The 22502-nt window shown below is 38.7% G+C and overlaps 1 protein-coding gene across 1 annotated transcript in view; it reads right to left on the bottom strand.

The window, feature by feature from the left end:
* Window positions 1-22502, bottom strand: part of USP34 (ubiquitin specific peptidase 34) — a 180741-nt gene that overhangs the window by 40803 nt on the left and 117436 nt on the right. The window contains exons 40-58 of the mRNA XM_067462788.1: window positions 21958-22013; window positions 21745-21865; window positions 19715-19898; window positions 17724-17887; window positions 15948-16013; window positions 14290-14436; window positions 14149-14205; window positions 13917-13994; window positions 11880-11974; window positions 11075-11247; window positions 7889-8042; window positions 6189-6267; window positions 6000-6053; window positions 5800-5895; window positions 3702-3766; window positions 3525-3600; window positions 3389-3436; window positions 2957-3022; window positions 411-491 (exon numbers count right to left, since the gene is read on the bottom strand). Coding sequence (XP_067318889.1) covers window positions 411-491; window positions 2957-3022; window positions 3389-3436; window positions 3525-3600; window positions 3702-3766; window positions 5800-5895; window positions 6000-6053; window positions 6189-6267; window positions 7889-8042; window positions 11075-11247; window positions 11880-11974; window positions 13917-13994; window positions 14149-14205; window positions 14290-14436; window positions 15948-16013; window positions 17724-17887; window positions 19715-19898; window positions 21745-21865; window positions 21958-22013 — 1860 coding nt within the window. The remainder of the gene's footprint in view (window positions 1-410; window positions 492-2956; window positions 3023-3388; window positions 3437-3524; window positions 3601-3701; window positions 3767-5799; window positions 5896-5999; window positions 6054-6188; window positions 6268-7888; window positions 8043-11074; window positions 11248-11879; window positions 11975-13916; window positions 13995-14148; window positions 14206-14289; window positions 14437-15947; window positions 16014-17723; window positions 17888-19714; window positions 19899-21744; window positions 21866-21957; window positions 22014-22502) is intronic.

Raw genomic sequence — 22502 nt, 5'->3', positions numbered from 1 at the left:
GGAGTTGATACGATATAACATCCAGTTGCATCAGAAGTGTAGGGATGGAAGTTGCCCAACATCTTCCTAAGTTGCCTGGTGATGCCTGAAGTCTACAGAAAAATAAGGCATTGCCATCATCATGTGGTTTCATTGCACATTGATTTAATTTTCATCAAAGCACAGGCTTGTGTCCAAAAAATCAGCTGGGCAACTGAGGGAGTGCAATGTAGAATCTAGAATTTAACCAGCTAAAACTCACTACATGAATGTAACAGCTTGCAAATGGATGAAGAGCACAGGGCCCAAAGCCTGTGGTCACTGGAAATGAAGAAAGAGAGGGAACAGAAACAGTGGCCACATGCAGGGATATTTACTCCTGAATAACACCAAAGAAATACCTGTCACATATCAGGCTCCTTCTCTCTTACCTGTCTTACAATCTGATTGGGACATTTTATTAGAATCTGCATGGGCCACCAATCATCGTCAGCCATACGGTCCAGAAACCACTGCAAAAATAAATCAGACATTGTTCACACTTTATTAGTCACAGGTACCCTTTCAATACTGCTCCATTTAACGAAATCACGCTGCATGTAATTGCCTCTAACTAAGAAAATCAGCAAAAGTCTTAAAGCAATTCAGCAATTAATTATCTTTCTTGCAATTATGGCAATTATGTCAGATTTTACAACAAAGGTACAATGAATCAAGGTATATCTTTCCCTAATAGCCTGAGATAAGAACAAGGTTTCTGTCAGACACGAAACTTATATAGTACTCTTCATGGTACATTGTTTTAATGGGATTTTCTTGCTTTAAAGGTATCCTAGTCCCTCTGCACTCTAAATTTAGACTCAAACATCAAACACTACATATTTTTTGCAACAGGATTTGTCTGCTCTTGCTTTCTCATTATGACACACTCTAGTCCAAGCTATCTGCTTGGAGACTGATGCAACACACCCTTGGTTTTGGCTCAGAAAACAAGACTAACCACAGGAAATAATAAGACATACTGATGCAATAATATTGCTCTTACACAAAACTGAGAGACACTACTAAATGGAGAACATTCCTGCAATGGAAAATTACTACAGTATATCCATATGATTGCAGCTTTCAAGTATTTCTCATTCAGATGTATCAGCTGCTAACTCCTACAAGTGCTTTGCCCAACCAGTATGTTTATCAAAATCCACTTCCTTTCAGTGTGTTTGTTGTTGTTCATTCATTCAGTTGTTTCCGACTCTTCGTGACCCCATGGACCAGCCCACGCCAGAGCTCCCTGTTGGCCATCACCACCCCCAGCTCCTTCAAGGTCAATCCAGTCACTTCAAGGATGCCACCCATCCATCTCGCCCTTGGTCAGCCTGTCTTCCTTTTTCCTTCCATTTTCCCCAGCATCATTGTCTTCTCTAAGCTTTCCTTTCTTCTCATGGTGTGGCCAAAGTACTTCATCTTTGCCTCTAATATCCTTCCCTCCAATGAGCAGTCGGGTTTTATTTCCTGAAGTATGGACTGGTTGGATCTCCTGGCGGTCCAAGGCACTCTCAGAACTTTCCTCTAACACCACAGTTCAAAAGCATGTATCCTTTTAGTGTATTGTATCACAATTAAAGTACTTCCTTCCAAAAAGATGGAGATCAGCAAGCTCTGAAGGAATGGGATACATGTTTTAACGAAATTAATTGTGGCATTCTTGTTATGAATGACTTTTCAATAACTTTAAGGCATAGCTTCTTTTTATTGCATTTTTTCAGTAAGAGAAAGGTTATCAGAACTTACACATATAACAACATTGGACATAGAGAGGTACAGATTCTATGTAACTATACTGAATCCACAAACAACCTACAGTTACATTGGCTAATAAATAAACAAAGGGGGATTACCTTTTTATTACCCATTTGAATTACCCATTTGAATTACCCATACACATTCATTCATCCTCATGCATACAAATATTACAATTTCTCTATTCTTCCGCTGTGAAAAACACCTGCATTTTGGCCAGACCCTACTTCCCTGCAACCTGCCAAAGCACAGTTCCAAAACTTTCAAAACCCATTCCTTCCAACCTGAAAAGGGGATAGTGACCAGATTGCGTTTCATTGCAGACCTGTCGCCCTGCAAAATGACTCATAGCTCCAAAATCACACTCCTTTCTCTTTCCTTGAGAAAAAGAGCAAGTGACCAGAACCCTGTTTTCCCATAGCAGATATGACACTCTCCAAAGGTACATCACGTCTTTCATTCCCATGGAGCAGAGTGGTGGGTGAACAGCACAGCTGTCTGTCACCCTACAAATACACCATCTCTCTCCTTCCCAAGGAGAAGACTGGCGGGTGGGCAAGACTCCTCAGCTCTGCCACATTTTTGGAATTGTAATAAGGTCTCTTATATAGCAATATTTCTTGCTGATGTTGTTCCAAATTTGTAAATGATTGATAGATATTTTTCCAGACTGAAACATCCTGGCTTCATATCAGTTCCTGGACAGATGATGACTCTCCTTAATTGGTGTTGGTAAACGTAAGGAGTCTTGTGTTGACTTCTTAACGTAAGGAATCTTCTAAACATTTCATTGACTCTCTGGTAATGTAAACACGTTATTTTCCCCCAAAAAGTTAATCAAATCAGCAATATCAACAGTTCTTATCACAGTTTACTAGGGAAGGTCAACCATTTCAGTTCTCATTAGCAGATTTTAATTACAATTCATCAAGCAGGTAGATAATCGTTTAGTAATTTGAGGCCTTAATCTTTACAATAGTGTGTCCAAAATTATTAGGTCTCATTCATTCATTCCTTTCATTCATATCCACATTTATCAAATCTGCACATTATATTTCTTCACATTATCTATTGCTGATTTAATCAATAAAGACAAAAGCTGCAACAATATAAAGAGACACTGCATACAAAAATAAAACCTAAATAAATCTCAATAAAATATTTGTTTCTGTCTTACCTCACAAGCAGCTTGACTGTTGTTAAACTGTTTGGTTAACAGTTCGATCCACTGAAGCATTGTGGGCTAAAGAGAATGGAAAATTGCAATTGAAGCATAAGATTTTGAGAATTTTGGTTAATAAAGAGAGATTATGCAAGAACAACCTCACAAAAAGTACTCTTCCACCCTGTCCCCAAATGATGAAAAGTGTGAAAAGGGAGTTGAAACAGTGACAATAACTTTTCAGAAAAAAATAATAAAAGAAAGCATCACCCCAAAGAATATGGCAATTTGAGAAAGAGAAAGGCTTTATCAAGAGTGGAAAATCAGGAATGAACTGGAGAAGGACCCTTTATTATGTGCCTTTCCTGGATACCGGTGAGAATAAAGTCAATATGCAGACATGATATAAATGAGACTAAGTTTTTAAACAGATGCAGAAAAACGTACCTTTTCTTTTGAATGAATAAATGTTTCTAGGACAAAAGAAGTGCTTAACTGTAAGACAAAAATTGAAAGTCACTGTGTAGCCAAAACACACACTGAAATATTAGTAGTAGTTGTTTTTAATCTTCTTCTTTTTTACCTTGGCTGTCATTAAAGAAACTGCTTTTGGATCTGGTAATGTGCTGGGGATGCTACTACACAACTGCCACATGAATCTAGAGACACAGAGTTATATAGTTAGAATCATTTTTAAAAATCTGGATAATACTTGATAAAACAACATCCTAAAACCAAACCAAAAAAAACCCCTACTTACCCAAAATATGTATGCTCAAAAATATTCTTGTCCTGAAGAAACTGCATGTTATCATGCCATATCCACTAAAGAGAAAAATGGAAAATCAAATATAAAGCTTCTTTCTTCTTTTGGGGCCCTATAAAATTGAAAGGGGGAGGACGGGACTACAGCTTTCCATTAAGAAGCACCTGAAATTTATCAATTGGTTAACTGCTGTGTAGGTTGGTGGCAAGTTCAACATCTGGTTACTTACTGTATATACTTGAGTATAAGCCAAGTTTTTCAGCCCCTTTTTTAGGCTGAAAAAGGCTCCCTCGCCTTATACTTGAATCAAAGTTTTTATTATTTTACTCTCTTATTACTATTTTTATTACATTTCCATTACTTTTTATTATTAATAATATTATTATTATTATTTCATTTATTAATTTACTCTATTATTATTACATTTGTTGTTTTACTCTATTTATTATTTGAAACACAACAAGATGAGTCCACAGCAGACACTCTTGCTGGCTGTTGTATTGGATCACACGTCGGACACTTCCCAAGTGTCTAGGACTGTGTGATGTATCGGCGAATAATGCATGCAGTTCCCAATAAGGTGGCCTTTTGCAGCTGGCAGATTTTTCCCAGCTGCAGGTCTGATTTATAGGTTTCAGCAGTAGCTAGAAATGCATTAATGTATTTCAAAGGTAGAGGTCAACTGTGTCCATTTCTTGACTGAAAGTCATGTGGTCATAATGAGTTACATTCCATTAGTTACTGTAAATAGTTTTTGGAAACCTCAGCTAGTCCACAATGTTGCAGCAAGGTTGTTGACAAGGAATTGTTACAAAGAGCATATACAGTAGCTCCCTTGTTACAATATAGTTTCACTGGCTACAAGTTCATTCCTTTACAGACAGTTCAAAAATATAGATTATGACCTACAAAACTCCATATGGCTTACATACAGGCTATCTGAAAGATCATAAACTTTCATACAAGTTTGTCTTGAAAATTTGCAGGGCACAACTTATTTATTATTTATTTATTATGTATTTATTATGTATTTATTATTATTAGTACAGTTATTATTTTGAATTATTTTACTCTTTTATAATTTTTATTACATATATTAATTTATTCTATTTATTATTATTATTACATGTATTATTTTACTCTATTATTATTTTTATAGCATTTATTATTTTACTCTCTTTACTATTCCTGGAAGGATGTGTAAGTACATTTATATTGGAGAACGTTAGAATAATGGTTTAATCAGAGATGGACAGTCTTATCTTAAATTACAGTTTTATGTAAATATTCAAAAGCATTTAACCTACTGATGCCTCAATGAATGTAATTTTATTGGGATCTATTTTTAATTTTGAAATGTACCAGTAGCTGCTGCATTTCCCACCCTTGGCTTATACTCAAGTCAATACGTTTTTCCATTTTTTTGTGGTAAAATTAGGTGCCTCGGTTAATACTTGGGACAGCTTATACTCAAGTAGATACGGTATATTATTATTATTATTATTATTATTATTATTATTATTATTATTTGAAACACAACAAGATGAGTCCACAGAAGACACTCTGCTGGCTGTTGAATATTATTCCCAATATTGTTGTTGTTTGTTGTTGTTGTTGTTGTTATTATTATTATTATTATTATTATTATAGATTCAAGTTCTTAGCTACCCATAAAGCTCATGCTAGCTAGTCTCAACTTAATCAAGAAAAGGGGGATCTTAGGATATTTCCCCCCTTTGAGTTTGCTTGACAATATTCTTGGGTTTGCTTGGCAAACAAATCATATGTTTCTCCTAGCTTTACCTCTTCCATATTACTGGTACACCTATCTATTTCAAAACCAAACACACAGGTTTGCATCCTAAGATACGTTACTGTAAGCAAGTCTGACACCCTTCCACCTCCCATGCCCTTCCCTAATTCTTCTCTTTTTTGGAAGCTATGGGAAGTAACAACAAGGGAAGAAGGGACAAAAAGCTGTTCTTGCCACATTTGACAAAGCCTTTTAAAAAATCAGTACAAATGATAAAGATAATTTGAACAAGAATTCATACACTTGTATGCTGTTGTTTAAACGACCTCTAATGCATACCTCTAACAGTTCAGATGAAACATCAAATTTGTATTCTTTGCCATTTTCTTCTTCTGGTTCCATCCGTTTATAAAACAGCATGTATGCACTATGTGTCTGGGAAGAATTAAAATATAGATATATACCAACATCATTTCAAAACGGAAAAGGAGAAAATGAGAAAAATTCTTTTTGGATATCAACAGACAAAATGAACTTACCTTTTCAAAAGAGAAATCCATAAATTTGTCAGTGACAGAATCATATGTTTTTGTCTGGAAAAAAGAACAAAAATAAGGATACATTGTAAATAAGGATACTACTGAAGGGAGCCACCATATTTCATGCCCATTAATTTTATTCTTCCCTTTTAAGTATTATTATTCAAAAAAGAAGCAGATTCAACTCACTGTCATTTCTCCACCAAAACATTCAGAAGCCAGTTGAGCAGAATCAAATGGTTTTACTTCAGCATCGTTAAAAAGATACCTAGAGAACACAGAATATTATGCAACTATTAGACTGATGGAAGCCCCATTTTTCCTCCACACTGAAAATAATGCAATACTATACAGTCATTGACCATGCTGTGAAATTGAAAAGAATGAGCAACATGAGCAAAATGTCATGCTCTTATTAAGATGACACATTTTAGCCAAGAACAATAAATTACACGATAAAACAGATATCTAACATTTTAAAAATCTAGTAACTAATGGAAGAGATCTGCAGTTGAATGAGATATCAGAATTTAAGACCCAACTATCATCAGCCAGATCTACGCAGACAGACAATTCTGAATCATGAGTTGTGGATTTCCATTATCTTGCTGCTGTATTGTGATTTCTGTACCCTGTGTTTTGGTATATGTTTTTCATAATTGTGTGTTTTGATCTATGTATTTTGTTGTGTGTATTTTATGTTGCTATGTTTTGAATTTGCTGCACTCCACCTTGAGCCGTTAGTAGAGGCAGGTTGAGTTGGAAGAGACCTCATGGCCCATCTAGTCCAACTCCCTGCCAAGAAGCAGGAAAATCTATTGTTGTTGATGTTGTGGTTGTTATATAATCAAAATTATGTATATTTTGAAAACAGTAACAAAGCACCTTCATTTTATTGTTGGATTCAAATGGAAACACAACCCATTTATCATTCAGGAATGAAGATTAGCAGTTAATGTAGATTGCCTAGAGGCATAATCCATGCAACTGGCCAGTCCATGTAGCAGGAACTTCCAGGTCCAAGATTCTTTTCCATTAATACGGTTGATGTCTGTGCCTTCACCTAAGCTTATTTCTGACTTAGACTTCTCTCATGAATGTTACTGGTCTTGTATCCCTCACTGAGGTTCATATAGGTAAGTTCCTCATCTCCACAGCCTCACTTTCCCACTATTATTTATTTATTTACTTACTTACTTTATTTATATACAGCTTTTCTCAGCCCTCAGGCGACTCAAAGCAGTGAACAACATCGATACAAAACATCACGAGACAAATATAGGGCAATTAAAAACAATTGTAACATAAATCATTAACATCAGAATAACAATCATTAGCGCCTCAACAGTAAAATCAGAATCCAGTCTCATCATCCATTATTCCGTATTCCTATGTTCAATTACACTGTTTAATCAAATGCTTGTTCGAACAGCCAGGTCTTCACTTTCCTCCAGAACGCCAGCAGGGAGGGGGCTGATCTGATATCTGCAGGCAGGGCGTTCCACAGCCGAGGGGCCACCACTGAGAAGGCCCTGTCTCTCGTCCCCGCCAAGCGTGCCTGTGATGCAGGTGGGACAGAGAGCAGGCCCTCCCCAGATGATCTTAGTGTCCTACATACATATGAACATTTTTTGGATTTTGTTGATGTGCAGTCACTATCTACGAACGAGCCTTTGCTGTTAAGTACCAACTCCCTGTTCTTTGGATGATGTGGAGGAACAATCCACTGACTGAGATGTACCTAAGCCAAATGACTGCAAAATAATGCACCCAAAGTGAGAGCCTTAAATTTAATATTGAAACCTACATTTTTGCCAATAATAATAATAATCTACAGAGATATCTGAATTAGAAGACCTGATTCACAGTATTTAAAACCTCCTACTCACCATTTGTTGTTTTTGTAAGCATGAGGATTCACAATATCTCGAATAAAGCTGTAGTAGTGCCCCCCGTCTGCTGTCCCTGTGTGGACCGTTACACCTATCAAATCGTACTCATAACTCCGGGCCTCCTTTGAACCATTGCCATCATCCTTGAAGCCTTAAAGAATGCATAAAAACATTTAGCAACTCATTTTACAAAACGGCATCAATCCAGGCATAGGCAAACCTCAGTCCTCCAGGTGTTTTGTACTTCAACTCCCACAATTCCTAACAGTCTACCAGTAGTTAGGAATTGTGGGAGTTGAAGCCCAAAACACCTCAGGGGCCAAAGTGTGCCCATGCCTGATCTACACTTTATTTTGGATAATGCAAGGGGGCAATATATTACTATCACAGCATGTTACTGAAGCACTGTACAAAAAGTCCAAACAGCCCATCCTCAACCTGTGCCCATTTATGTTCTTTAGATGGCTCCTGGCTGAGCAGGTTGGAGGACTTCTGCATGTAAGCAGAGAGAAAAGAGGTCGGTGTTGTATTATACTGAAAATCTGTGGAATTGCTACAGATTCATCTAATATTTAATATTTGATATTACAGTTTTTCCCCCAAGGGTTTCTGTTAAAAGCTTGGACAGTTCCCTTTTTTCCAACTTGTCACAAGAAACCATTGATTTTTCAGGGCAAGCAGTATGGTACTTATCCAATCCTACTAAAATTATGTTACATATAAATATTTATATTTATATGTAGAGGCAACAAGGGGACTGGCTACTCTTGATCTCATCCTAACAAATGCGGAGGACCTGATCGATGCGGTCGAAGTGGTAGGATCCTTAGGGGCAAGGGACCATGTGCTCCTGCAATTTGAGGTACAAAGGAAGGCCGAAACTAAGACAAGTCGAACCCGCATTTTGGACTTTAGGAGAGCTGATTTCCAAAAAATGAAGGAAACGCTGAGCAGCATTCCGTGGACACAGATACTAAAAGACAAGGGAGCTACGGATGGATGGGAATTTCTCAAGAGTGAAATACTCAAGGCGCAATTGCAAACCGTGCCAACAAAGAGAAAAAATAGGACAAGTGCAAAGAAGCCAGAATGGATGTCCAAAGAACTTCTAACTGTGCTGAGACACAAAAGAGACATGCACAAGAAGTGGAAAAAGGGAGAAATCACCAAAGAAGAATTCAAACAAATAGCCAACACCTGTAGGGAAAAGGTCCGCAAGGCTAAAGCAAAAAACGAGCTCAGACTTGCCAGGGACATTAAAAACAATAAAAAGGGCTTCTATTCTTATGTCAGTAGAAAAAGGAAAAACAAGGAGGCGATAGGACCTCTTCGAGGAGAAGATGGGGCAATGCTGACAGGGGATAGGGAAAAGGCAGAACTACTTAATGCCTTCTTTGCCTCGGTCTTCTCACAAAAAGAGAGTCTTCAACCTCAGCAAGATGGAGTGGATGAGGGATTGGAGGACATCCAACCCCAAATTGGGAAAGAAGTCGTCCAGGAATACCTGGCCGCTCTTAATGAGTTCAAGTCCCCAGGGCCAGATCAACTACACCCCAGAGTATTGAAGGAACTAGCGGAAGTCATTTCGGAACCATTGGCAACCATCTTTGAGAGTTCTTGGAGAACGGGAGAAGTTCCAGCAGATTGGAGGAGGGCCAATGTGGTCCCAATCTTCAAGAAGGGAAAAAAGGACGACCCAAACAACTACCGTCCGGTCAGCCTCACGTCGATACCGGGCAAGATTCTGGAAAAGATTGTTAAGGAAGTGGTCTGCAAACACTTAGAAACAAATGCAGTCATCGCTAATAGTCAACATGGATTTATCAAAAACAAGTCATGCCAGACTAATCTGATCTCTTTCTTCGATAGAACTACAAGCTGGGTAGATGCGGGGAATGCCGTGGATGTAGCGTACCTGGATTTCAGTAAGGCCTTCGACAAGGTCCCCCATGACCTTCTGGCAAGGAAACTAGTCCAATGTGGGCTAGGCAAAACTACGGTGAGGTGGATCTGTAATTGGTTAAGTGGACGAACACAGAGAGTGCTCACTAATGCTTCCTCTTCATCTTGGAAAGAAGTGACGAGCGGAGTGCCGCAGGGTTCCGTCCTGGGCCCGGTCCTGTTCAACATCTTTATTAATGACTTAGATGAAGGGCTAGAAGGCATGATCATCAAGTTTGCAGACGACACCAAATTGGGAGGGATAGCCAATAGTCCAGAGGACAGGAGCAGAATTCAAAACGATCTTGACAGATTAGAGAGATGGGCCAAAACTAACAAAATGAAGTTCAACAGTGACAAATGCAAGATACTCCACTTTGGCAGAAAAAATGAAATGCAAAGATACAGAATGGGGGACGCCTGGCTCGAGAGCAGTACGTGTGAAAAAGATCTTGGAGTCCTCGTGGACAACAAGTTAAACATGAGCCAACAATGTGATGTGGCGGCAAAAAAAGCCAATGGGATGTTGGCCTGCATCAATAGAAGCATAGTGTCTAGATCTAAGGAAGTAATGCTGCCCCTCTATTCTGCTTTGGTTAGACCACATCTGGAATATTGTGTCCAATTCTGGGCACCACAATTCAAGAGAGATGTTGACAAGCTGGAAGGTGTCCAGAGGAGGGCGACTAAAATGATCAAGGGTCTGGAGAACAAGCCCTATGAGGAGCGGCTTAGGGAACTGGGCATGTTTAGCCTGAAGAAGAGAAGGCTGAGAGGAGATATGATAGCCATGTATAAATATGTGAGAGGAAGCCACAGGGAGGAGGGAGCAAGCTTGTTTTCTGCTTCCTTGGAGACCAGGACGCGGAACAATGGCTTCAAACTACAAGAGAGGAGATTCCATCTGAACATTAGGAAGAACTTCCTGACTGTGAGAGCCGTTCAGCAGTGGAACTCTCTGCCCCGGAGTGTGGTGGAGGCTCCTTCTTTGGAAGCTTTTAAACAGAGGCTGGATGGCCATCTGTCAGGGGTGATTTGAATGCAATATTCCTGCTTCTTGGCAGGGGGTTGGACTGGATGGCCCATGAGGTCTCTTCCAACTCTATGATTCTATGATTCTATGATTTAAGTACAACCAACAACATATCTCTATTCCAATGTTAATTGATTTTGTTCATATATTGAAATACTGACTATTCCAGATGAGCTGGCAATAAACTGTGAGAAACGAAAGTCAAATACCTTCCTTCCTGTCACTCTTTCCCATCAGAAAATCTTCAGTGTAAGGCGTCATGTCCAGGCGCAAAGGGAACGAGAAGTGTGTGTTGACCTTCTCCTTCATCATAGTGACCATGTTAAAAGTATACCTCATGGTGTTGAAGCTCAGGATGCGAGGCAATTTCTTAAAACATGCCCTGAAGATGGAAACACAATGCAATTGTTCATTTTGGAATGACTTTTTAAAAGATGAACATTTTCTTTTCGAAGGAGAAATTATTTGTCTTTTAGAGCACAAGAATTAACTGTTTAAAAAGTATTAACAGCAGTTGACAGAACACTAAGTTATCTACCAAAGATTTCAGGTTGTGGGTCTGCTAGATAGTTGATATATCAAAACAAATCTCCAAACATGGCTCCCCATCTAATAGGAAGTCAGTGTAGGTTTGTTCTTGGCATTTATCTTTATCTGAAATGTAAGATAAAGCTTCCTCACAAGCTGGCATTACACATCTGGTCTTAATTTTACTGAAGACAGTCAGGACCTTAGAAAGCTTTGGATTTTAATATTTGAAGCATTGCCACTTCCCATATATACCTGCCTGATTATTCATATCTTCTATTGCAAGGCCCTTCTTTCTTTCCTCTGATGTGGCATCCCATTAAAAAACCTTTGGACACTATTGTCCTCCAAAGCGTAAAAGTTTATAGGTTTAACATGATATCATTTGCTTACATTATTTTTATTGCTGCTCTGAGATCCTATGATATAGAGAAAGATTGTTTTAATAAAATAAATTAATAAATTATGCTTGTCTTTGAAGGGTACCTTTTTTCAGCCCGTACTTTCTTCCCACAATGAGAACAAGTGTACATGTTGTCACCTTCTAGCGTATCTTTAATCGTAACTTCATCAAGGGATTCCTAAACATAAGGTAAGGCAAAAAGTGTATAGTTTTAACATGATATCATTTGCTTCAACATTTATTAGAGACTCCAGGAAGAATACGTATATGTAATATTTAAGTCTGAAAACCAGTATTGCTCTGCAGAACAAGAAAGTGCTATTGTTGGTGTTGTTATTTATAACTTGCCTTTCTCCCCTTGGAGACTCAAGGCAGCTAACAGTCACACGCTTTGATCAATTTAAAGCAAAGCAACAATAAAACAATTTAACAGTACTGTGTGTGTTAGGTTAAAAATACAGTTAAAATACAATAATTACAATTAGAATGAATTTTAAAGCACACAATTCTCCCTGCTCCAAATCCAACCCATAACTTCTCTAAGCAATATGCCCCTGTAAGCATACTATAATGCAGTGGTTCCCAACCTGTGATCCGTGGACCACCAATGGTCCTCGAGAACTAAAACATGGTCCATGGCCTCACCATTACTACACTATTGCAATGAGAGCAACTGGTATTGCGAAACCCTCTTATAGTGCCGAGGCAACAGACATATTGGGAGGGGAGAGGCTTACTACCCATGAAAGGTGCAACAAGCCTTCTAACTACTGCTTCTACTTCTTCTCTCCCCCTGAACGGAGCCATTTCATGTAGTGCCTGGAAGTGGAGGTGCCTTTGCGTCTTCGTTTTTAAGCCATGGGGTTATTTGGGGTGCTGATTCATAAAACTGCATTGGGTAGACCACATCAGCTCTAGATTATTAAATATGGTTTTCTGTGGGCAAGCAGATGGTGACTACAGGATGGCATATGTTCTGTATCAGAAACTGGAGCTGATGTGGTCTATCCAATGCAATTTTCTGAATCAGCACCCCAAATAACCAAACCGAATCTAAAGTTGACCAAAAACTGATTCGTAATCCTTTTGGTACTAATGTTGGAGAGTGGTTCCTGGTCAAAATGGTTCCTTTGTCAAAAAAAAAAAAAAAAAAAAAAAGGTTGGGAACCACTACTGTAATGGAAGGATTATGAACAGCTGTACTGAGACGTTGTGTGAAGCATGTGCAAATGTGGCTACCAAACTAATGCTAGAATTGTATGCTGTTCAAGGAATCATGAAAACTGGGAAATGAGTCAACCTTACAAGAGCCATATGCTTTATCCATTAGCAATCATGGTAACAAATAAAGCATACAGATAGTATACTGTATAATATTAACTGTTTTAACATGTATCAAGTCCAATCTTAATTTAAATGTTTATTGTATGCTTTAAGACACTGAATAGTTGTCTATGTGTAAGCCGCCTAGAGTCCCCTTCAGTGTTGAGAAAGGCAGGGTATAAATATGGTAAGTAAATAACTAAATAATATTAAATAGACTATTTACTGCAGAATCATCAGCTGAACATCCTCAGTACTTAAATGCAGAACATTTCATTTTGGGTGTGATATGGGCACTCACTTGCAAAAGCGATTGGCAGTGAGTTGAAGTCATTATGACTTCAACTCACTGATGATCCTTTCATTAAAGATTGGGGAGGGGGGCGTTTTGAGATGGCCCAGGTTGCTTGAGGTATCTGGAAGGCTACTAAACAAATAAATTCCTCTTTTGCATCTCTATTCCCTTTCGAGACTCACTTTTCCAAACCCAGTTGTTCCTCTACTCCGTGAGCCCAACTATTTGGCACATTTCCCCCATATCTAATAAGTCTTCTGAGATAGCTGGATTCCATGTTTTGCTTAACGTGACAAGAGGAAAAAGTACCCACTGTAACCAATTTTAACACTCCAACTCACTAAAGCATATTCTGAATTTTAGCATTTAAAAAGCAATCTATACAGTTAGGTGAAATCAACTAGAAAAAATCAGGGAAATTAATAGCTCAATGAGTTAACAAACTTTTTTTCATATGTTCCTCAAATGAAGACATACAATGATTTTACTATGAACCACTTACATAAATATTCTTCATGTCTGCTACCTGGCACCTCACTGTGTAAAATTCTTCAGCAGTCTGGCTGACATGTTCACAGTCCTAAACAGTAATTGCAAAAGGAAAACAAAAGGAAAAAGAAGTAGAATGAGAAAAAGAAAAAGAAAGTACCAGGAGTCAATGAACTGATCAAATTATTAGTCAAGGAATAGGCTAGCTTTGGAGGATTATGGGCAACTAAGTATTTCCAACTCACCAAAGAAACAACATTGTTGGTGATAACACCTCCAAATAAGCTTTTCACTGTATTTTTCTGTGGACAAATAATTTATTTTAATCAATGTAAAGGAAAAATGTATCTGAAATCTTTTTTAAAAAATCCTTTTTCAAAACTTACCAGCTCTGGAGACATTTCTTCGATTTTTGTTATTAGATCCGTAAAAAATTCTGTCATGTCTTTTTGTTCACCAGTATTAAGTGGCTGCTTATCCATGGTATATGTTTTGCAAAATGGCCTTGGATTGTATGCTTTGCATTCACTTTCCTTTATATAAAACACATGGAGACAGAACAAAGCAAAAGGAGCAATTAATTTAAAAATGTTAAATCAAGAACATACCATATATACTCGAGTATAAGGTGAGTTTTTCAGCCCTTATTTTTGGTTTAAAAGCCGCCCTCAGTCTATACTCAAGTCCAAGTTATTTATTATTTTACTCTGTTGTTGTTGTTGTTGTTGTTGTTCTTCTTCTTCTTCTTATTATTATTATTACATTTATTATTTTACTCTATTTATTACTATTATTACATTTACTTTTATTACATTATTATTACTTTTATTACATTTATTATTTTACTCTATTATTATTACATTTATTATTTTTCTCTTATTATTGTTGTTGTTCATTCGTTCAGTCGCCTCCGACTCTTCGTGACCTCATGGACCAGCCCACGCCAGAGCTCCCTGTCGGCCGTCACCACCCCCAGCTCCTTCAAGGTCAGTCCAGTCACTTCAAGGATGCCATCCATCCATCTTGCCCTTGGTCGGCCCCTCTTCCTTTTTCCTTCTACTTTCCCCAGCATAATTGTCTTCTCTAGGCTTTGCTGTCTCCTCATGATGTGGCCAAAGTACTTCAACTTTGTCTCTAGTATCCTTCCCTCCCTTCCCTTATTATTACATTTATTATTTTACTTTATTATTATTGTTTTTATTAAATTCACATTATTTTACTCTATTATTATTACGCTTATTTTACTTTATTATTATTATTATTATTATTATTATTATTATTATTACATGTATTATTTTACTCCATTATTATTACTACATTTATTATTTTTCTCTATTATTACTGTTATTATTACATTTCCATTATTCTACTCTATTATTATTTTTATTACATGTATTAGTTTTCTCTATTATTCTTGGAAAGATACGTAAGCACATTTACATTAAAGATTAGAATAATGCTTTAATCAGAGTTGGACAGTCTTATCTTAAATTAGTTTTATGTAAATATTCAAATTCATTTAACCTACTGATGCCTCAATTAATGTAATTTTATTGGCATCTATTTTTATTTTGAAATATACCAGTAGCTGCTGCATTTCCCACCCTCAGCTTATACTTGAGTCAATATATTTTCCCAGTTTTCTGTAGTAAAATTAGGTGCCTCAGTTTATATTCGGGTTGGCTTACACTCGAGTATATATGGTAATCAGAAACAAAGTAATGACGTACAAAAGACAATATGACTTGAAAATAATCACAAGAGCTTCTGAGCTTCATTTGAAGTAAAAAAAATAATGTGACTTGTTTAGTTTTATAGTTGTCCCATTGTTGCTGTCTGAGGAAGGGCATGGTATAAATGGAATAAATAATACAATATTACGGGGGATAGGTCATTAGACATTTAAGCCTCTCTGAGCTCCACACTTTGCGATATTTAAAACAGTTCAACCTACTAAGACTTGGCATTTAGGACTCAATGAGGGCTGTAAAGCTGCTCACACAGAATGAATGCATGGTATTCCACAAGAACGTTGCAAACCTACCATTAAGTGTGTAAACATTTTTTGAAGTTCCAACAAGGTTGTCTTGTGCTTCATGTCCTCAGAATACTTTAGAAATGGAAGAGGAGAAACAGTATGAAAAGCAAGTCATTTTGTTTGGGACATCTATATACTATATATTAAATACACAACTGAGAAAATTCAGGATTATAGTGCTTCACAATGGATGTGGTTTAAAGCATTTCCAGATAAATAAATTTAAAACATGTAAATAATCAATTAATCTGCAAATGAATTATCTTAAAATAGGGACGTAGAAATATTGAACTGCAAACTTTAAAGTGGGATATTGGGAGTTTGCTACAAAGGCCTATCCTTGTGTGTGGAGGAGGAGACAATAAAGCACAAGTTAATTCACTTGAGACCCTAACCATGGATTTCCTACTGCAGTGGTTCTCAACCTGGGGGTCGGGACCCCTGGGGGGGTCATGAGGGGGTTTCAGAGGGGTCGCCAAAGACCATCCAAAAACATATTTTCTGTTGGTCATAGGGGTTCCATGTGGGAAGTTTGGCCCAGTTCTATCATTGGTAGGGATCAGAATGATCTTTTATTGTAGGTGAACTATAAATCCCAGCCACTAAAACTCTCAAATGCCAAGGTCTATTTTCCCCCGAACAGGGCAGAGCACAGCATACACAGGGCAAGCATTCAATGCCGGGACACAAATTCACATCTATATATATAGAAATGCTCTGTGCGTAATGAGTACCCTAAAAACAAAAGAACCAATGAACGAAATGACACCAAATTTGGCAACAAAACCTCTCACAACACAAGGAGTGACCATTACTCAAAAATTATGATTTTGTCGTTTGGGATTTGTAATTGCTGGGATTTATAGTTCACCTACAATCAATGAGCACTCTGAACTCCATCAATGATGGAATTGAACCAAACTTGGCACACGGAACTCCCATGTCCAACACAAAATACTGGAAGGGTTTGGTGGGCATTGAGACCTTGAGTTTGGGAGTTATAGTTCACCTACATCCAGAGAGCACTGTGGACTCAAACAATAATGGATCTGGACCAAACTTGGCACAAGCACTCAATACGCCCAAATATGAACACAGATGGAGTTTGGGGAAAATAGACCTTGACATTTGAGAGCTGAAGTCACTGGGATTCACAGTTCACCTACAATCAAAGAGCATTCTGAACCCCATGAACGAGAGAATTGGGGCAAACTTCCTACAGAGAAGCCCAATGACCAACAGAAAATACCTAAGGCCATCGAGTTAAACTCCCTTCACCAGGGCAAGAACACATAATCACAGCTCTCCTGACAAAGAGCCATCCAGCCATAGATATAGATAGATATATATGATTCACACACACAGAGATATAGTATCATAGATCTGAAAGGGACCCCTAAAGAAGGACAATTGTATGTTGCATGTTCCAGAGTAGGCAAGCCAGACAATCTCCACATCAACACTGACAAAGAAAGAAGAAACACTGATTACCCACAAGCATAAAGAAATTACATATATTAGGAACCAACACTTTCTCATTACTTTATTTTCCAGATCACCAGACTGGGCCACAGCAACGCGTGGCAGGGGACGGCTAGTACAATACATAAACATTAAAAAACATTTATCAAAATATTAAAATACACCATTTAAAACCGTCCTAGTCATCCACATCAAATCTAATTGGCCTTGTCATCTTTCCTACTGCTGCTTTATTGCCCTGTCCCGAAAGCTTGGTCCCACAGCCAAGTTTTTACCATCCTTCTAAAGGACAGGTCTTACCTTTGCAGTAAAGATGGCTTGCCGAGCCTCTGGAATCATATACAATTGTTGAATAGTTGATGCCAAATAACAAGTTGCTCCAAGATTGGTGAGACCCACAAACCTGCATTCAGCTCTGACATCATCGTGAGGCCAATAATCCCACTTGTAAGGTGCATGGGAAGCTGAAAAACAGGGCAACGGAAAAATTGTTAATGCAGGTTGCAACTAAGCATCTGCTTGAACTATTATGATAACTAAGAATTCCTATTCTCTCCTTTCAGAAGGGAGAAAGGAACAGGCTATGGTAGCTTCACTTGAAACTGTATTCTAAATCTTTCTGGTAGAACTATCTTTCCTTGCCCATCCCACCTGTTAGGAATTCATGAGAGAAGAGGTCTCCTTGTTTCTATAACTCAGATCGAACACAAGACAGTTCTCTAAAGGTATGATGGCTGTGGCCTGCAGGTTTCTGAAAACCCTTCATGACTTAAATGAAGGGTTAGAAGGCATGATCATCAAGTTTGCAGACGATAACCAAATTGGGAGGGATAGCCAATACTCTAGAAGACAGGAGCAGGATTCAAAACGATCTTAACAGATTAGAGAGATGATGGGCCAAAACTAACAAAATGAAGTTCAACAGGGACAAATACAAGATATACTCCACTTGGGCAGAAAAAATGAAATGCAAAGAGACAGAATGGGGGACGAGGACTGGCTCGACAGCAGTACATGTGAAAAAGATCTTGGAGTCCTCGTGGACAACAAGTTCAACATGAGCCAACAATGTCACGCAGCAGCAAAAAAAGCCAATGGGATTTTGGCTGCATCAATAGGAGTCTGGTGTTTAGATTCAGGGAAGTCATGCTACCCCTCTATTCTGTCTTGGTCAGATCACATCTGGAAAACTGTGTCCAATTCTGGGCACCACAATTGAAGGGAGATGTTGACAAGCTGGAATATGTCCAGAGGAGGGCGACTAAACTGATCAAAGGTCTGGAGAACAAGCCCTATGAGGAGCGGCTTAAAGACCTTGGCATGTTTAGACTGCAGAAGAGGAGGCTGAGAGGAGCTATCATGAGGGCCATGTATAAATATGTGAGGGGAAGTCATAGTGAGGAGAGAGCAGGCTTGTTTTCTGCTTCCCTGGAGACTAGGACATGGAACAATGGAACAAACCGCTCTGAGTCGCCTAACAGCTGAGAAGAGCAGTATACAAATAAAGTAAATAAATAATTAATAAATAAACAATGGCTTCAAACTACAGGAAAGGCGATTCCACCTGAACATGAGGAATAGTTTCCTGACTATGAGAGTGGAACTGCTGCCCCAGAAAGTGACAGAGGATCCTTCTTTGGAGGCTTTTAAACAGAGGCTGGATGGCTATCTGTCGGGGGTGCTTTGAATGTAGTTTTCTTGCTTCTTGGCAAAGGGTTGGACTGGATGTCCCACAAGGTTTCTTCCAACTCTATGATTCTAAATGAATAAAATGTTCCACAGCTGTAGCACAATCTACAATCTACTGTGTCTACTGCACATGATGGTACAGATCAGCTTTGTAGGACAGACAGCCAGTTTTAGAAAACTCATGCCACTTCCAATTCCTGAAGCAAAATAAACTGCTAAAATGGGAATCAAATGAATTCTGGTAGGGATCTACTTCTATCAATTTCAAACTCATGAATTAAGTGGTCATCTGGCACATACAAAAACCTTTCAAGAAATTTATGTTACTTCAGATGAATACAGAAACAAGAGAAGGATCACAAAAATCACAAATGTTATGAAAAGTATGGCCAAAAGTGGTTAAAATCAATGCAAGTCTTGCAGTCTGCCAACACCTGCTTATCAAATTTATTCAAAGTAGGAGAAGCTTCTAGTCAGGGGTAAGTAAAAGGAAACAACATTATTTTAATAATAAACTAATAAAATTCTTAGGAAAGAAAAAAACCCTGAAAGTTATCAGTTTACTCACAAAATACTAAACAACCACAACAAAATATTCTTACACTGCATATGTTGTGCCATAACCCAGTTGTGGAGCAGCCTGTAGTTCTCTACAGAGCCCTTAACCATTTCAACCAACAAGTCGTAAGCAGCAGCCCTTGAAGAATGTGACTTGCATTTTGGTTGTTGTCTGTCTTTTAGACTTGGCAACAAGAATAGAAGATTAAAGATATCTCTCAGGAACTCCTATAAAATAAAGAACATAGATCGGTTTCATTCCAACATCAACATCATGAGGTGCTCTGCAATAAAATATGTTCTTCCTAAAATTCCACTGAAATCTAACAGACTTAAATGGACAAGTTCTTGAGTAAGTTTGTTTTTTTTCTCAAAGTAGTATTTAAGGTTCTTTAATTTAAATATGCCACACAGTTTGGTATAGCAGTTTGAATACTGGAATATGACTCTGAGAGGTTAGGTTTCAAATCTCTAATGCAATCTAATGAGTGGCCCTGACAAGTTACAATGGCAAACCTATCTTTAAAAAAACTTGCACAGAAATTCCCAGGATAGGATTGCAGTAAATCAGACTTCACCTAAGGGTACAAAACAACAATTTACATCTACAGTTGGTTCAGACATTTGGCCCATGTCTGGCATGAGATTCTGGAACACAGAAAAATATATCCCAGGTAAATGTCTTTAGATATAAACCAAGTGACATTCCCAATGTTTAAGTCTAAAGATGTTTGAAATTATCCCTTAGTATACCAACAGTAGGAGGGATATAGCTAATAGTCATGGGCCGGGTATCTGTATTATTTGTTTGATTCATGTTTTGGTTTTGTTCCATCCATGAAACAAAAATAAACTCGATACAAAAAGCAGGCGGGAGCAGGTAATGGCTCCAAGCCTGCTTTTCGGATCGATTGCTACACCCGAGCCTGCCAGGGTCTGCACCCGAGTGCTGAGTAAGCAGTGCTGCTTACTTGGTGCTTGGGTGCAGGCCCTGGCAAACCTGGGCACTTTGGGACTATGTGCCCAGGTCTGCCAGGGCCTGCAGCCAAGTGACGAGTAAGGAGCGCTCCTTACTCAATGCTCGGGTGCAGGTCTTTGCAGGCCTGGCTGCTTTGGGCCTACGCACCCAGGTCTGCCAGGGCCTACAGCTGAGTGCTGAGAAAGGAGCACTCCTTACTCAGCGCTTAGCTGCAGGCCCTAGTAGGCCCAAGCTCTTTGGGCCTATGCTTTGGGTTTTGGAGCAAGGCCACTGGCAGCAAACACAATAGGTCTTCAGCCCCAGCCAGGGAGCCCTTCTGGGAGCCCCAGATGAAGGTGAGGCAAACCCCGTCCAAAAGCGCACGCTAGGAAGGGGAGCCTGGGTGGGAAGCCCTCCTAATATTAAAAGGTTCAGTAGAAACGGATTGGGGGCCCCGCCGAAAGCCGGAACACAAAACAAATCAAGGTTTACCCCAAATGCACATGGCTAATATCTAAAGACAGAGAAAGAGTCGCATACATACGTTTGTAAAAGAAAAAAGTTTATTCATACCAGGGGTATTTTTTAAGTAAGGTCCGTTTTGTTGTAGACACTAGTAGTTCGTGCGCATACCGCAACGAGCGCGAGCGTTGTGTACTGGCATGCCTCGGGAACAACTGTGCTCAGTTTCCGCTCTGTAGCTAACCTGTACGGTTCTGTTCTGTGCTTTAAAAATGTTTAAGACTATCAACTCACCCTCCACATGTGAGGTTCGCTCAGTGATATGGTTTTTGTCAGCAAGGAACCTGCCTGCTGCAGAAATTCATCGACAGATTTGTGAAGTGTACGGTGATACTGCTATGAGTGAAAGCAAAGTGCGTAAGTGGGTACGACAATTCAAAGATGGCCGTGACAACGTCCATGATGAGGACCGCTCCGGTCGCCCTTCTTTGATTACAGTGAACTCTTGGCTTCGTTGTGTACTTATGTTCAAACGGACCTTACTTAAAAAATACCCCTCGTATATACCTAAAAGGTGAAGAACTAATATTTTGGGAATCTAAATATGAAAGGCAGCAAAGCAATCATTCTCTTTAGGCCCATTAGAATAATTACCTGTCCTTCTCTGGAAAATTTAAAAGGTGGTTTGTGTTTGACAACACTTGTGGCTAGGCGCAAGAGACCTGTAAGACCATCATCTTCAATATTACCATCCTGATGATCAAGAATTTCTCTGCTGCAAAACACAAATCATCTGTTTAAGGACATTCTCTTGGTAAGGATGTATAAAGCAGGCATTCTAAGTGAATGAATACAACTGAAGCTTACCTTCGAATACAATCAGCCAAATGTCTGGCTAAGGCATCTAGATCAAGCAATGTTGTCTACGATTTGAAAAAGAAAATAAATATGAAACATTTATAAAGGGAATAGTTGCACTGTAATTCATTAACACAATAAGAAAACATATAATCATAATTGTTGTAACTCTTAAATGTAGTATCATTTCTACACATACAAGCCAAGATTCAGCCTGTGCCGAATGGGGTTATGCTCTCCTTGAATTCTTAGTTGGTCAGGTTTTAGCACAGAAGGTTAACCACTAGCTGCAGTAAATCCTGCCAACTGAAAAGTTGACAGTTTGAAACATGGGTCAGGGTGAACTCCTCACCTTTAGCCCTGATTCTGCCTACCTAGCAATTCGAAATGTGAGTACTGCTTTAAGGCGGGGAGGAATTGCCAGGAAAATTGGGGATTTGATCTAGGAAGAAGTTTACGAACAAAGCTCTTTGGCAGGGAAGATGCAGCGACAGAACCCCCAACTGGCCGGAACCAAGCTCAAGCCTCCAAGATGCCAAAGATGGGAAAGCTTA

The sequence above is a fragment of the Anolis sagrei genome, chromosome 1 (genome assembly GCF_037176765.1).
Source record: "Anolis sagrei isolate rAnoSag1 chromosome 1, rAnoSag1.mat, whole genome shotgun sequence".
Classification (NCBI taxonomy): domain Eukaryota; kingdom Metazoa; phylum Chordata; class Lepidosauria; order Squamata; family Dactyloidae; genus Anolis; species Anolis sagrei.
The sequence above is the reverse complement of the archived record's forward strand: the minus strand, read 5'-3'. Positions and strand labels throughout refer to the sequence as shown.